We start from the raw sequence: 17,854 nt of genomic DNA, 5'->3' as shown, positions 1-17,854 counted from the left end.
GACAAAGTTATGCAAATAAAATCTATTATTGAACAAAAATGTGGAAAACTTTTACAAAAAATTAACAGATGCTTTTTATGGGATTGGTTATAATAGGTTCTTTATCAATTCATTTGTTTTTTTATCTTTGGGGAATATCATAGAGTCAGCACCAAAAGAGTAGACAGTCATTCCCATAAGATTCTGTTTGCCAATATTTTCTTGAAAGTAGTAATTATGGTATTTATGACCTAGCCATAGTAATAATTATGACATGAATGACCTAACCATGGTTTCCTGCTTGGGATGAAATATTACAGTATAGTTAAACTGTGGCTTTCAGTTCAATGGAAGTGGTTATTTTGCCAGCAAAAACAACCTATGTGAAGGGGTTCTATCTACAGACAAAATACTAATGTCACCATTATTGGCTTGGTCTGACATTTTTGTTCCCATTGTACCTCAAAGTGAGCGTTCTTCTTTGATCCTGAGTGGGCATATCAGTTAGCAACTTTTTAAAAAAAATTAAGGAACATTATTACACAACCTAAGCAGTGTTCCTTATACCAGATTGTAGTAAAGGCAGTGAACTGAATATGAGGTAGCAAGGAAGATGGAAATAAACTCTTCTAAAAAGGGCTATTACCAGGACAAAGTGTAAGTTGAATTATTTGATTCATAGTAATATATGTTTGCTAAGTGAAGGTTACTGCAATGGTACTCATAATGTGCAAATGGCCTAACACACCTTGTTTCAGTTTATTTCTAAGAAGAAATATGATTTAGTTGGGAATAAACTTTTGATTTTGTCCTTTATTTTTGGGGAGTACCACTAGAGGTCAGCAAATTTCCAGCAGAGCCATTTAAACTTCTAGCTATCCAACAGTTTATCAGATGCAAAGATAAACTGTTTGCATCTGATAAATGCAAACAGAATTTTTGCATTTTGGAATTCAAAATTCCAGAATTCACTGGAATTCACTGCAGATTGGCATTCCTAAGTGAAATGGGACTAAGCCTCACACTCTCAACTATCTGATCTGAAAAATACCTTTGTATACAGTGAAGTCACAAGTAAAGCTGTTTTCCTGTGTGCTTGAAAGGAAGCAAAACATCTTACTTACTAAGATAGTTAGAAAGGAAATTTCCCTGTAGCCTTCTTTGAACTGTTTTTGGAAAAAATAGGGGAATAGTTACTTATGTATACTTTTTTTTGCTCCTGAAATTTAAGATTGGATAGAAATCTTTCCACTTCCAGAACTAATATGCAAATTTAGCATAAATGTTTGCACTTCCTCAAATATAATAATTCAGTTCTCTAATTAAAAAATAATTATACAGACAGATATACACATTAGAGGAAAGGTTTTTTGTTTTTTTTTAAATCAGGCTGGGAAAAAGTTTCTAGTATGTCATGTTGTTACAAGGACATGAAGCCTGCCAAATTACATAGATTCGTGCAGGGTGTTTTCAGCAACATTGCTTTAATAGCTAAATTCTTAAAGTATCCATAATTTTTCTTATTCTGAGATAGAGTAGTGATGAAACTTTCAGTGAAAATGACTTCTAGTATAAGAAATATCCATTACAAAATTCAGGTTGAGTGAGAAGTATTCTAGAAGGAATAGTGATAATGATGTCCCTTCCTAAATGTGGTGGATCTGTTGATGTAGAAGATAAATAATACTCAACTAAAACTTCGCCATTGATTAGTAATGTCAAGCAGATCTCTCTGAAAAAGAAAGGTGTCAGCTAGAGAAGTCAGGAATTTCATGGAGAGATTGAGCTTAGCAGAGTTTATCTCCAAACAGATATTGGAGTAATTAAAGTCCCGCATCATGATGACTTTATGCCACTTTGAAGGATCTATAAGGTCCTTTTGGAAGGCATCATCCATATCTTCTTGGTTGGGTAGGTGATAGGAGATACCAATTTCAGTATTTGTTTTTGTTCCTTTTAGTTTAACCCAGATGTCTACACAGCTTTGCCAAGTTCATTCATTTGTAATTCTTGAGCAGGAATTGATAATTCTAACATACATCCTTTCTTTTTATTGGTACAGTTCATTCTTGAGTCCTTGTCATAATTGGAAAAGTGGTTCACCAATCAAATAGCATTATTGGTCATGTCCAATAATCACTTTGATGATGCTATTCAAAACCAGTTTTATTCTTTCAAACAGTGTCATGCAACCTATCAAATTAGTTTGACAAGTATTTCTTCATGAACTTACAACATCAGATTTGGATATGATTTCAATATTGTATTTGAAAATGATTAAGTCAAAGCAATTTGTTATTTCTTTTATTTACTCTGCAGTGAGCTTTATTTTATGTTTTAGAATGATCCAACCGTTGTTTAATTCTTAGTGATTGCACTGCTAAACATCTTCTTAACCTCCCCCCACTCCACAGACCCTAACGGTGCTTATTTATCATTTGACTATTTACAGCTGGAACGTATAAAAGCTTTTATTTAGAGCCAAATACACTGTTGTGTGAAAGATTAGGATGCTATTTTCTTAAGTGTTTAAACCAATCATACTTTTAATTAAATATTTTTTCAATATGATTGAACTTTATTGGAGTCCTTCCCTCCCTCCCTGGGATGAAATTTGTTTGGACATCATTAGTGTGAAGAAGATCACATTATCCTCCTTGTTAAAAGTGGTGGTTCACTTTGCTGGTTGAAATCTAACACATTAGATAGTATTCACGCATTATGTAATAGCAATGAATATGCAATACAACAGCAGAAGAAAGTAGTTTGATAGCAGTTAAACAGCAAACTGTTCTTTCCCAGAAACTATCCTCACTCTGAATTTCTCAGTGGTTTATTATGTATGCTTGGCTTCATAGAATGGAATTAAGGAGAAGAATCCAGAGTACAAAATTTGTTGTGACATGGTTCCCAAACTAGGGAAAGGTGGGAGGGAGAGAAAAACCAGGCTCCAGGCTGGGATGGAGATTGGGCTGGTTACTTTTCCCTTCTTCCTCCTTACCAGTATTTCAAGACATTGATGGCTTTTCTCATTGCTGCCCTAATCTCTGCATGGAACCTCGCTGTGATCCCTGTAAGCTGCCCATAAAATCTCTTGCTTCATAACTGGCACTGATATTATATATATTCTGTTCCCCAGAACTACCCAGCTATCCCATCAAAGGATTCCCCCTGCCACGGTCCCATCTTACATTTAGCTTCTCTCATAAATTTTGACACCTATCAGCCTCAGTCCCTTGGGCTGTACCAACAGTTTACCCCAGCCACTTTCTTCACTAGCAGGGTTATGAAGAGGCATGGGCTACACTACACTACAGAAGCAGAGGAGTCATTCCCAGGTCCACCCCCACAGTTGGTCTCAGCACACTGCCAGCATTTCTAGAGGTGAAGTCCTCACCTGATGACTGTCACCACACATACAAATGCGATCACTTGATTGAATGGCTGGTGCAGATGTTCAGTAGGCCCTGCAGGAACCCTGGACTCACCTGACCTGTCATGGCAACAAAAAGGGGAAAGTAGCTTCTCTAGGCATGCAAAAAGGATTTCCTTCACCAAATAAGAAACTAAAATCATGGGTGAGGGGTTGGGATTTGGTTATATCAAAAATTACTTCTGGTTGGGTTGTAGCTTTCATTTATCCTTTCTTGAACACATGGGGGGAGGAGGGCATGGCCTCTGCTAGAGGAGCAGGCGGAGGCCATGGCCAGAAAGGCCCATGTCCAGCTTTGACTGGTATGCTAGTTGCAGTTATACCCACAATAGGAGGTGCTGAAGATAGTCACTGACTAGATGACAGATTTAGTCATTTCTTGCTTGGATTATTATAATTTGTTCTCTACTGTGTAGGGCTGCCAGTAAAGACTATCCAGATACTTCCATTTCTAAATGAGTCATAAACGGAATTTTCTTGCTTTGTTTAGGATTCTTCCTTAAGGAGAAGCCAAGCAAAAGAACAAATTAACACAAATTCTGAATGCAGTTACTGTATTGATAGCTGGCATCCAAACATTATAAATAGATAACATAATTTACTTTTCAAAAAACCTCTTAAGTAAAATCCTGGACAAGTATGCTGGATAATAAAGGACTTTCCTATGTAGTTCATTTGATAATAGATGTTTCTACCTCCAAAAGCTATTCTGTTGTTTGTTTTTTTTTAATGGCTGCTGTGGTGAAGTGTACAGTACCCAGCACATGGTTGACAAAGTAAAAATAGAAATTTATTTGGAAAGCAGGCTGTCTTACAATGCTGTGTTTTCTAGTGAGAAACAGCTTCTACTTTGGTGCCTTAGCAAAACAGATGTCAATTATATAAAGCAGCCTTTCTCAACCTTTTTACCCTGGAGGATCCCTTGAAATAATTTTCAGGTCTCAGGGAACCCGGCAGGTGAGTTTCAGCATGTAAAAATTCCCACCACTCTGAGTGCTAGCACTATGTGCTAGGCAAAGTTGAAAAAAAACTATGTTTTTTTTTCTTTTCCAGTCATAATCTCCCATGGGACTGTAGGGTTCCATGGAAGTCCAGTTGAGAAAGGCTGATATAAAATATCTTAAGAAATGAAGACTGATTTTTCTAGCTGTGACTACTAGAGAGTATTTGGTAGGAAAATGTAAGTTCCTAAACTAGAGTCTATCTAGGAAAGCTTTAATCTGCCAAAAAACACTGTGATCTGCTTAATGACCTCAAGTTATCACAGTTTTAGGTTGACCTTTTATCACACCATTGGCATTTTTAGCAACGCAATATTCTATTATGTTGAGTAAGATTCATAGATTATAGCATCTTTTCCACTCTCTGTGTAACTCCTATAGATAGGTGGTAGTATAATATAATTAGTTCAGGAATAGATATTGGCTCCCATAGATTTACAAGCCACCCTCTACAATCTCACACCCAACTGTATGCATATCGAAGTTAATTAAGTAATTTCAATTAATGTTAAATGCACATACTGTAAGACTTCAGAAGTTCAAGATAATTTTTGCATTACTGGATCTGCATCATATTTGTTCACAGTGCCAAGTTTCTTCCACTTAGGGCCTGAATTCAACTCTCTGATGGAGTGATTTGGTTTAAATCAGTTTAAAACATGTTTTAAATCACTAATCAGAAAGACTTAGTTTAATAGTTTAGATATGATGTCTAAATGAGGAAGATTTTATTATCATTTTCAGTAAAAACATTTATTTGTTATTTCATAATATTTATAATATTTTTTAGTATTCCATAGGTAGACTTCATTTTTAGAAAGTATATGGCATGTAAAGCAATTTTTTTCCATCTTTTTAAGTATACTTTCATCAAAAAATGAGATTATGATTTTAATATGAAGCAAATAGATACATATTTGTAAACTTATTAAGAGCTGAAATCATTCTAGCAATTAACTGTTAGGGATATTTTTGCCACAGTGCTAGAATGATCAAACACCTCTTAAGTTGTACTTATAATCTTTGTTCTAGCGAGCTTTCTTCCACAAATAGTATAAAATAGAATGTTAGTTTAAATAAAAATAGAATATTACCTTAGCAAATATTAATAATATTAGTTTAACATATATTTATAATTTTTTTTTAAATAGAAGATTTCAGCACGGCAGCATAAGAAACTTAAATTGTTGGGTGGATGATAAATTCAGTCCTCAATTCCCAAATTGTTTCTTAGTTCGGAATGAATTATTCCCAAAGGAAAAAAGTACTCTATGCCATTTTTCAAGGTTACATTCAGTTCCTTCTAGAGTTCACTAGCATTGGAAACCAACTTTCAGTAGTTGGATTATTACTTCAGTGATCTCCACATCCAGATTTTTAAGTGATTTCTACCAGCTGGTGTGTTTCTTTAAAACATGATTGGGCAATCCTGTATTTTTTGAATGTATTCGCTCTTTGCCCTTAAATTTATTATAGTTGGTATTATGGAAGAATGATTATTGTATGACCTTATTAGAGACAACTCCTCTTCATCAGGATTGACTGTGGTACTGAGTATTGTGATTATTGGTAAGAAAATTAGATAGAGATGTCCTTGTTCTATTCCATTTTTAACATGTGTAATTTAATTCTGCTACTGCATTTTTCTATTTTCAAGGTTACATTCAGTTCCTTCTAGAATTCACTAGCATTGGAAAACAGTTTTGGTTTTTTGCATTTTGTAAGGACCACAGAAATAGTTAACAAACACACAATATTTCCTTTAGGCCAACACTGAGAACTTTGTCCATGAGAGTTTCATTTATTTCTCCATTATTTAGTTTACAACTTGCAGTCAGAATGGGCTAGTTATTAATATAACATTACATATAGTCCACTTGTTTTCCACATCTTGTGGAAAAGTTAATTTGTTTTCCCCACTTTAGAGCAGCTGCTGCAAAGTGTTGATTTCAAAAGTACTTTGCAATGTCTGTTGTGTGCCTATTAAGCTTTGCCAGGAGCACATTGGTACAAATTCAATCAATAATATTCTAGAACAGTGGGATTTCTTTACACACACACACACACACACACACACACAATGAACATTGCAGCCACATGCTGTTAGTTTGTGGACTTTCCTTTTCTTTCCTTTCTTCCAAATTTCTTCTCATCTTGGATATAATACAAGATTATCTGTCATGAATCTGCATACCTAAAGTTCCTCCTCGTGTCCATTAACCATGCTACAAAGATGCCCTTATAACATATCCTCATAACATTATTTTTTCACATCTCCAGCCCACTGCAGAGGTATCATACCTTTGTCTTTAGCTGTTCCAGTGTTGAAGCAGTTTTTTTCTCTTTTTTCATGTGACAACTCTTGGCACATGAATGATCTGTAGTGCCCCCTCAACAATGCTGATGATGATGCTCTCAGGGATTAGGAGCTGCTGAGTTCTTATTAGCTCATTTGAGGAGCTGTTGCAGCCATGCTCTCTCCCTACTGGTCCCTGACCACTATTTTCCAGAGCTTTTCTGCTGTTGGCAGTGGGAAAGTCCGGTTCTTTTAAATTAGAGTCTCCTGCTACTCAATTCCATGGAACTCATGGGATGTCAGTTTTGGGGGTGGGGGGAGGAGAGACAGAATCCATGTGCCCAGAGACCTGTTGGGTTAAGAACCTTCTCTTTTGAGCCTGGAGATGGGGCGGCAAGAGAAGTGTGCATGGCAAGAGAGGAGAAAACTCTTTGGTTTGGGGCTGTTTTTTCAGCCTTTTAAAAATTCTGGTGTACTATTCTTGTGAAACAATGCAAGGTCCAGGTTTCAGAACAGTTTCTCTTGTCACTTCTCTTGTTAGCCCAAAAAGGTACCTCTGTAGCATGGGGAGGTATGAGAAAACAGAAGATCCACTTATGCCCCCCTCCCCCTGGCTTATCACCTGACTAGCATGGAAAGTGGAGAACAGCTGTATTTAAACGTAGATTTTTGCTCATGCACTCCCAAGGCTGATCGCTCAAGGGATTGGGTCTTCTCTCTCTCCCTTGTGGATCAGATGCAACAGTACTGTCTGGGTGAGCATTCTGTGGCTTCAGGCTCTGGGCTTGATCTGTGGAATGGGGCTTCTCTGGTAAAGCAAGAGTACCTCTCTTGCTTTACCAGGTAACAGCCCCCCACCCCATGAGCTATCTTGGAACCAGGTTTTGACAGATAACTAAACCTTAACTATCTGTCAAATCTCATTTCTCCCCAAGGAAGAACCATTGGTGGTGCTTTTCACTTACTGGCAGGGAATTCTGTCAATCACTTTCCTTAAGCTATCCCGTATTAAGTCTGTGAGGGCTGTAGTAGTTGCTGGCCTTTTTTTTTTTTTTTAAATGAGGCAGAATATGTTTTGATAATTAGGGAAGCACAAAGTAAGCCAGCATGCTTTTGTTCAACCTCATGAACTGGAAGAAAGCACATAGACAGAAGTATGAGGAAGGGCCATTAGACATGTGAAGTTTTAAAAAAAGAAACAAACTAGCATTGCTAGGTCTCCCCTGCCCCCCAGTCTCATTTTGGGGGGGGTGCCCTAAAATGGGAGTGGGGGATAAAACATTGTGGAAAGAGTAAAATTTAAAAAGAATGAAATGTTTTCTTGTAGCATAATGAATGCTGCAAGAAAACGTGCTCATATATTGCTTTTTTTTTTTTTTTTGCCTCCAAATGTCCTTTGATAACATGTAATAGGAAAACATTTATCTACAGGAGCAGCATTTTAGAGTCCTTGTGCACAGAGAAGCTTGACTCAGTCTAAGGAAACACTTCAGTTTTCAGAATAGAAGTCTAATTCTATCAAGAGGATAAATTAAGTCTCAGTGTCAGGAACAGCAAAAATTGCTGATAATAGTGATAGCTCAGGAAATTAGATTGAATAGACAGCATCTGCAGACAAACTCTTTTCACAGCAAGTCTTTTTCTTCCCTGTTTCCTCAGGTCTTTTTCTAAAAATAACACACAGAGAAATCTAAGGGCAGGATATATCATTCTATTTTATTATCAAGTTGATGGTTTTGGTTAATAAATATTATTTCTTATTAAACTGTCTTATTACAATTAATGTCAAATCAAAAACATTATTATGACCTTTTGAACAATTTGTGTTTCAAACCATTGATTCTGTTCAGATTATTAAATTTATTCAGAAAAAGAATGAATGTGCCCATGTCAACTGAATCGGTGAACTGGATTTTCAAATGGGTTTGAAAATGTCCTTTTGACAATAAAAAATTAAGTTTAGGAGGTGAATTAATTGAATCACCTCTTAGAATCAAATATTTGAAGGAAACAGTCAAATAATCCTTGCAGAGACATGCAGTAGGACCTAGTTCCAGGGAGACTAAATGAAATACTACCTCTCTCGATTAAGCAACAAACAAGCAACGTCAGGCCAATCAGAGCTCTGGTTCTGACCAAGCAAGATGAATTAAGTGATGGTCAGGGACAAGTACACACAGACAGAGACAGCTACCGAATTTCCATAATTCCAAATAAATGAGACAGGTCATAGAAGTGAGCAGCAATCCAGATTCAAAAGGAAAACATTCAAAGTGTGTATGGCGTGCAGCACCTCTTCAAAATGAATGTTTCAGGAAAAGGCACAGTTTATTTCAGGAATTTCTGAGAGCTGCTGTATGCATGACATTCACGTGCTCTGATTTACCTCTTCCGCTCTGAATCTAGTTCACTGCAGTGTCCCGACAGGTAACACACTGGATAGTTTCAAGTGGAGTTTAAACTAGAAATGAGGCAAAGCAGATTCGAATGGTTCTCCATCAGCTAGCAGACTCTGACTCTTAACAATTAATACAATCCCTCTTGATAACTAGCTCCAACCCTGATGAATTTGGGTTCAATTTTTAAAGGGACCTACCTGTTTTAAGAACCATTTAATCTAGCAGCATAGGGATGGGGAGGGAAGAGAAGAGGCTAATCCAACATAGTTTCTTGAAGCCAGAGAGAAACAGCCTAATAGCTACCTCTAGAAGATGAACTCCCAAGAATGCAGAAATAAGTATGGCTGATTGTAAGGGCAAATTCTGTTCCTGGTTCAATACATATTCTATATCCTGAGTTTGAGAAGTTATTGTTCTGTGTCATGACAGTTATACTATTATAGCTTCTTTTCAGATGCAAATGAGACTAATGTTGACTTAGCTTGAAATCCATAATGCCAGTGCCTTTTCAGGGAATCCATTTTGAACGAGGCAGGGAAGGGGAAGCCAAGATTCACAGCCTGTATTAATTGTTCATGGTAGTTGCAAGTTACAGTTCAGGTCAGTGACTATAATAAAAATATTCATATTCAAGTTAAGAAAATCATCCTATGTTTTTAAAAGCAAGCATGTTGTGCAAACATAGTATGTAAGATAAAGTAACATTCAAGTTTCCTTCTAGATTGAGCTGTACTCTTGGTGATTTCATGGACACATCAGTGTAGGTTTCTTGGACAACTGTATGGAAGTAGTTTACCCCTGTCTTCTGAGGAGGTTTTTTCAACTTCTTGGTCTAGCCTACAGTCCTGGAATTCACTGATGGTCTTCCATCTAGCTACTAACCAGTTCCAGCCATGGTTACCTTCCAAACCAAGTATTGCTACATAATGAGACTTAAGATAGCTGGCTGGGAATATTGGGAGCTGTAGTCTCAACACATCTATAGTTGATATAAGATCATACTATTGTTTATAATATTCATTCATTAGCCAGGCTTACATAGCACACTTGGACAAGTCTACCATTCCTCTCTGAGGTAACTTTTCATTTATTATACATTATTTATGTCCTACCTAATTAATAGACTATGGGGCAACTCACATAGCATACCAAAATCTAAAAATAAATAAATCTCAGGAAGGAGAAACCTATAGCATCTCCTCCTGGGCTACATGAGCAGGCTGAGTAGATTCCATTTGGAGGAAATTGTCCCATAGTAAACTGGACCCAAGCTATGTAGGACTTTATAGGTCAATAGCAGCAACTTGAATTGTGCTTAGAATCCTATTGACAACCAATATATCCAATGATTCAGGAGCTGGTAATGGGAAAAAAGCTGTCTAGGTGTCTTCCCAATTTGTCTCATGCTTGGCAACTATTGGATATTTTAGGGAGAGGGGGAAATTTAGAAAAAAAGAAAAAAGTAGGGGTCTGATTAGAGTTGGAGCCCCTCCAGGGTCAGCTTAACCACCCTGTCTCCTTTCAGTTTCTTTTTCACTCCCATGTGTCCCAAGGGATTAAGAAACAAGAACAATAGTAATGAACTGCCTAGAGAGGTCCCATTTTTGTGAGCTCTTTTTAGGCTCTGATTTCTGTGCTTGACAGCTGAAAAAAAAACCTTAATCTTATATTAATCCTCTTTTGGGGTGCATGTACAACATGCTGCCTGAAGTAGGATAAGTAATGCATACATAACAATCCATAACAATTGGATCCTAATCTTGACCTTCAAATGAGTGGTTTGGTGTTTGCATGACACCCTGGGTCACTGACCTACTTAAGCATATTATGTAAATGCAGCCAAGTATAGACATTGCTGATCCTAACCCTGACCCTAGATGGCACTACTGTGTACCCACACACACACATGCCCCACTTCTAAAAGGAACCTTTCATATCACATAGAAAGCACCTTACCCATTTTGGAAGTGCCATCTCTGCTTATTCCCATTCTACATGTGCTTCAATTGCATCTAGTGTTTTCTACAATGCTTTGAATTGGCCATCAAAGAGATAAGCCTAATAGTGGTATTCCCTAAATAGCATACATTTGAAGCTAAAAATGAAATAAGTTAAAGCTGATACAAGCAACTGAAATGAGACTTGGTTTATACCAAAATAGCATTCTCCAGTTTATTATGGTTGGTGTCACAGTCAATCAGATGTTTAGACTGGATTTGGCATTTTTATCCACTTATCAGTTCCCAAGGACCTGGGATAGCCAGATGTTGTTTGATGGTGTTAAAGGTATTGTCACAGGATGTAAGCTGTTCCAAGTAAAGCTGCCTTTTGCAATTGACTGGTGATTTTGTCAATGCTGATGCTCTTCAAGTGTCACTCCAGTTGTTTTGGAATTGCACCCAAGGCATCTATTACTATTGGCACTACCTTTGCTTTCTTTTGCCACAGTCATTCTACTTCTATTTGCAGGTCTTTGTATTTTGTGATTTTCTCCAGTTCTTTCTCTTCTATTCTGCTGTCTCCAGGTATTGCAGTGTCCATGTTCCAGACTTTTTTGTCTTTCTTATCAACAGTTAAGTCTGGGGTATTATGTGGCAGGTGCTTGTCTCTCTGAATTCTAAAGTTCCAGAGCACTTTAGCTTCTTCCTTTTCTATTACTTTGTCTATTTTGTGGTCCCACCACTTCTTGCTTGTAGGCAACTGGTATTTCTTGCAGATATTCCAATGCACCATTGTTGCTATTTTCTCATGCCATTGTTTGTAGTCAGTCTGTGCGATCTTCTTGCAGCAGCTAACTAGGTGGTTCGCTGTTTCTTCAGCTTCTTTGCAGAGGCGGCATTTGCTGTCTGTTGCTCTCTTCTTGATTCTGACTTTATATACATTTGTTCTTAAGGCTTGGTCTTGTGCAGCCAGAATTAGCCCCTCTGTCTCTTTCTTCAACTTTCCTGCTCTTAGCTACTGCCAGGTCATCTTGTTATCTGCTTTGCCTGCTGGGTTTTGTTTGTTTGTTTGTTTTGGTTTGATTTTTTTGTTTATTGGACATGTAATACTTTGCCTTGCCATATCTCTTTTCTATCCTTCATTTGGTCTCTTCAGTATTCAGTAAGTGTACTACCTTCAGTGCATCTTCTTCACTGTCCTTCAGATATTCTTCCAATGCCCTTTTTTCTTCTTCAACTGTCTGGTGTACTTGCAACATTCCACACCCACCTATGCTCCTTGGTAAGTAGAGTCTGTCAAAGTTGCTGCATGGGTGAAGGGCATGATTCATTGTCATTATTTTTCTCGTCTTCCTATCCAGGGCTTCTAGTTCTGCTCAAGTCCAGTCCACTATTGCAGTTGTGTATCTAATGACTGGAATTGCCCAGGTGTTAATTGCCTTGATGGCATTTCCTCCATTGAATTTGGACTTTAAGATCTTCTTCACTCTAATGATGTATTGAATATTAACCTTCTTCTTGACTTCAGTGTGCTTGATGTTGTCAGCCTGAAGGATGCCCAGGTATTTGTAGTGATCGTCTTCATCCAGACTCTTCATGTTATTTCCATTGGGCATCTTGATTCCTTCAGTTTTCACTGTTTTTTCCCTGTTGATGGTAAGAGTGGCACATTTGTCCAGTCCAAACTCTATCGCAATATCTGAGCTGTATCTTTAGACAGTGTTGAGCAGCAATTCTATTTCAGATAGTGTCTTTCCATACAGCTTCAGATCATCCATGTAAAGGAGGTGGGATAACCTGGCAGATGTTTTTGATGCCTGACTCGTCCAGTATTGTTGACAGAGGAATCAATGTGAGGACAAACAGTAGTGGTGATAGTGAACCTCCTTGAAAGATTCCTCTCTTGATGTTAACTTGTCCCAGTCTATCACCACTGACCAGCAACTATGTCTTACATTGTGCCATTGATCTATGCACAAAGCTTGTGATGTTTCTACTGACTCTTGTTATTTCTAGGCACTTGATTATCCAATCATGTGACAGGGAGTCAAATGCCTTCTTGTAATCAATCCAAGCTACATTCAAGTTGGTCTGCCTTCTCTTGCAGTTTTCCAAAATCATCTTGTCAATTAGGAGTTGATCTTTTGTCCCTCTGCTGTTTGGGCAGTTTCCATTCTGCTCAGGTGGAAAGAGTTTGTTTTCAACTAGGTGCTATTGGACTGCATCAGCTACCACACCAGTTAGCAATTTGAAAGTTGTTGGCAAGTAGGCAATTGGCCTGTAGTTGCCTGGTGCTGCTCCTTTTGCTGGATCTTTAATTATCAGGTAGGTGTTGCCAGATGTTAACCAATCTTCAATTTCATTTCCTTGCATTATGTTAAACTGCTTAGCAATGAGTGAGTGCAGAGCAGTCAGATGTTTCAACCAAAAACCATGCAATTCATCTTCACCTGGTGCTGACCAATTCTTCATCTTCCTTGCCCTTTTCTCCACCATTTCTGCTGTTATTACAAGTTCTTTCATTTCAGCTTCTTTTTTATTCCTATCTACCTCCTTTATCCAAGTTGCATTCTTGTTGTATTTCTTTGGGTTGCTCCATAGCTGCACCCAGAACTGCACTGTTTCTTCTTTGTCAGGTGTTGACTGGTTTATTGCAGTCTCTCCATTGATAGATTGGTAGAAATGTTTCTAATTTGAAACTGGAGATTCTGCCTATAGTGTGCAATTCAAGCTTTGTATCTGCTGATCTTTTTGGCTATTTGCTGCTTTATGATTTCCAGTGCTTCTTTGATCTTCGTTGTTTCTAGGTGATATTTCTTGATCAGGTATTCTTTGGTCTTCTTGTTTGTTCTTCAGCTTTTTTTTTTTTTTTTCATCTGTTCTAGCTTGCTTGCATCTGATCTTAGCATGCCAATCTTATTTTCCAATCTGATCTTCCATTTTGGTGGTGCACTGTTTGGCTCTTTTTCTTGTTGGTTGATTTTGCATCCAAGGTATTCAGTTATAACTGCAGCCATGTTGTACAGCAGTTGGTTTGTTTCTTGCAGTGAGCTGGTGCTTATATTTGATATTACAGTAGTGGTGTCTTTTAATAATTGTGCTAGCTGTTTCTTTGTAACAAGCTTCAGTGCAGGCAACCTTATTCTGTTGTTTTTGTGCTGTTCTAGGTTCTCAGTTATTCTTTGTTTCAGTTCCTCTTGTATTTTAATGAGACAGCTTTGTTCTTTCTGAGGAGAAGGCAGAGGAGAGGGTGCCTGGTTTAGGAATGAAAATGATTCAGTAACTATGCTGGCTTCCTATGCTGCTGACTCCCCTGGTTTGCCTCTATAGTCTGAGCTACTTCTGGCAAGGCTTCAATTTCTTTGCCTTGGATAGACCTTTGCAGTCCTTCCAATTCTACTTCTGTGAATATTTTATTTCATATTATAAATTGATGTTGATCTGCCAGCTTCTGTTCTGTTATTTCTGATTCTGGATGTTGTTCTTTCCAGAACTGGTACGTTCTTTTCAGATATCTTCCTCTCATTGGATTTGATTTATAATAGCAGATCAGTATTTCTTTGTTTTCAGTCTTCGTATATTTGCGACAGGTAACCAACTTTTCTTCCAGTAATCCTGCAGCTGCTGGCCGTGGTTGCTCAGCCAACAGTCCTGAAGCCCACTTGTCACCAGATGTCCAGAAACTAGAACACTAGTGCAGTACTAACATTATTGAAACTTGTATGCTGACTATTCTCAAAGACTCTGGGCAGCTCACAACAATCAAACAATGAAATTACAATAAAACAATAAAAGATAAAGGTAAAAGATGGCAAGCACAATGAAGCAAAGGGTCTGTCTCATTGTTCCTTGCCAAAGGCTTGGCTGAATAAGGTTAAGATAAGGTTGCATGTGAACAATTGCATTTTTGAAGTTCCTGCATTTTACATTGGATTGCTAAAGAGACAGATATAGAAGTGAACATTATCATCTGCTAATATCTATAGGGCAAGCAGTTATTAAAGGCACAGTTTACAGCAGGGTTATACAACCTGCAGATTCTGTTTGTAGCCACATAGCACCCAAGATTGCACTACTGAAATTTGCCACTTTAGGGTCATTGGAAAGGGAACAGGGGCATTTTAAGAGAGGAAATTGAGTGGTTTGCCTCCCAGAAGCTTTTTACCCCCATCTCTTCATATAACTCTCCCAAAATACTAATTTGTTAAAACTCTAAGCCTTGGGAAAGTTGCCCACCCCTACTTTAGAAGTTAGTCAAAAATTATTTATCCGTTCCTACCAGTGAGACTGTTTTCCTAAGCCCCAAAACTGTAGGACAATTAATTTTATTTTCATTTACTATTGGAGAAGGAAAATTTAAATTTTCCCTTTCAGTTTGCTATGGGCTTGTTGTTGATTAGAATCTTTCCTATCTATAACTAAAGAAGAGGGGTTTTTTGCTGAATACATTGTAATTAACACAGAGTGTGTTCCCTGATTCCCATCCTTAAAGGAATCAATGTGAGAACTCAGAAGATGATGTCAAACCTAGATAGGGTCAGACAAAAGCAGGGGATTCCTGAGATAGGAGATAGTTGGAATTAAAACCTGGGCAACTTTTGGAATGATTTCATTTTCCTCAACATTCCAGGCTACTTGAACACTACAGCTAGTTGCAGTGACATCATGACACAAAGCTCGTGCTTTTGTCCTTGTGTCCTAACATCTGAAACTAATACATAGTTCACAGAGTTTGCGTTTTGACATCCATTCCTGTTCTCCTTCCACTGCCCACAGATGTTTATATAGTTGTCCAGTTATTCATGTGACTGCTTTTCTAATGTTACCCTTACTGTGTTTTTGCAGAATCATGTGAACCCAGCAATGGATTTTACTCAGACTCCCCCAGGAATGCTAGCCCTGGACAATATGCTGTACTTTGCCAAACACCAGCAGGATGCTTATATCCGGGTAAGGCCTCTTTCTTATAGCAGGTATAATTTTTATTTGTCTCCTTTTTAAAATCCATTATTCTAGGATTTAAAATGGGGTAATAACACAGCTAATAGGAAATAAGTGTAGAAGAATAGTGTCATATAAAACCACATTTTTTCTTTGTTTTGATGACTGTTGAGCAGTGATCCCCAGTTTATTTTCAGATCAATATAAATGCCATTCTGATAGATGATTTGAATGATTGAATACCTTTTCTGCATGTTTTGAATCCCAGAAGGAAGGAATTAGCTGTGATTGATTTCACTTATTTATGGGGATAAAGGAAGTCTGATTCATTTTTCTATTTTCCCCTTTTAGTTCCTACTCACTTTTTGCCTACACGCCTTATCTTAAAGGTAGCAGAGAACTATATTTTGTTTCTTTTGCATGTTCTTTCTGACATTTTAGCAAAGACTCATTGAGTAAGTGTCATAAACTTTTTTAATCTAAGGGAATGCAGTGAAACAGCAAGGTAGTCATGCATCCCTGTTCTTGCATCTGGTGGCTTAACTCCATGGGAATAGAGAAATCATTACATTCCAGGAAAAGCAAGATAAAGAATTCCTTCCTTCCTCTAAAAACTCTTATGATCATAGGATGCTTTGGTTAAAAATAAGTTTCCTGTCAATTATTCTGCAACTCTTATCAAATAGAGATAAAACCAAAGCCTGTGAGATTTTCAGAAAGGGCAATTTGACTAAGACACAGGGAGTGAGAAAGAGTGCCTTTAAGAAGTGCAATTTAGAAGTGCAATTACTTAGAGTGCAATTTCACCTGGCCACAAGATAATTAAAAATAGTGGCTTTCAGATCTGTTGTTTCAATATCTCTCATCCAAAATCTATTAAATAAACAATGATATTATTTTCATAATAAATATTAATTATTCAATAAAGCAGGATTTTAATGGCACAGTGCATAGATACTTCAATGTAAATGTCTTTACATAAAGTACATTCAATTTTCAATTTAAAAGAAAGCTGCAACAGAGATTTAAATGATGTGGTATATGTATGTGTGAGAAAGAGAGCTTATTCTTGAAATGGAAAGCAATCAAGTAAAGTGAATTATATCTTGACTAGTTTGTAAAAGTTTTCTGTGATACCCTTTTGGTCTTTTTTTAGGTTAATGGATTGCTTTTATATTTCCTTCATATTTTTAAAGTCAGCACCTCCTATTTGTCTGAAAAGAGCATAATTCTTAGTCACCTTCTGCAGAAGCTTCTTTCATTAGCTGACCTATTCTAGTTATAATTTGAATTTAGTTTATGGCCACTATAACATGTTGATTTTTATCTTTCATTAATTTTCCTGTATCCTTACCTTTTTGAGGGTTGTTCTAGTAAAGGATATAAAGAGTCATTGCCATTTAATGTCCTAGTAAATAGCAGCTGAAGGTTGTTAATCCTGTCTGAGAGTTTTATATTCACTTGGAAGTACGAGATCAAGGAGAAAATGCTTCTTCAGTCTGGGTTTTCCCCACTGTTGCACTAAAACAGACTTTGGTAGATGTTAACAAACAGTTGTGAATGCTGCCCCACAAATACTGTTAACAGGCAACCATGACTCCAGTAAAGTACCTTGAGCAACTGTTTTTTCCTAAATACTACCTAGCATTTACATCCACCTAATTTAATATTCTTCCTTTAGCAATATTGAGAGGCAGGTTCAGGGACATCATTGTTACAGTTATTGACTAGTCCATAATAACAGTATACCAAAGCAAATCAAACTTTAACATGAGAAATATGTTGGCAAGATCCATATACCTGATGAAAATATATTAGATCTATGTGGTCCAATGTTAAAAAAATAGGGTGATGTGAGGGGCATG

The 17,854-nt window shown here is 37.3% G+C and overlaps 1 protein-coding gene across 3 annotated transcripts in view; it reads left to right on the top strand.

The window, feature by feature from the left end:
* ELMO1 (engulfment and cell motility 1) overlaps positions 1-17,854 on the top strand; it is a 294,812-nt gene that overhangs the window by 140,428 nt on the left and 136,530 nt on the right. For all 3 annotated transcript variants that reach the window (XM_088149982.1, XM_088149983.1, XM_088149984.1), the window contains one exon: positions 15,894-15,998. In XM_088149982.1, the coding sequence (XP_088006108.1) occupies positions 15,894-15,998 (105 nt within the window). The remainder of the gene's footprint in view (positions 1-15,893; positions 15,999-17,854) is intronic.

This window comes from Python bivittatus, unplaced genomic scaffold, assembly GCF_059951505.1.
Source record: "Python bivittatus isolate LINGU-HERP-01145 unplaced genomic scaffold, Pbiv_v1 ctg000610_np1212, whole genome shotgun sequence".
NCBI lineage: Eukaryota > Metazoa > Chordata > Lepidosauria > Squamata > Pythonidae > Python > Python bivittatus.
The sequence above is the reverse complement of the archived record's forward strand: the minus strand, read 5'-3'. Positions and strand labels throughout refer to the sequence as shown.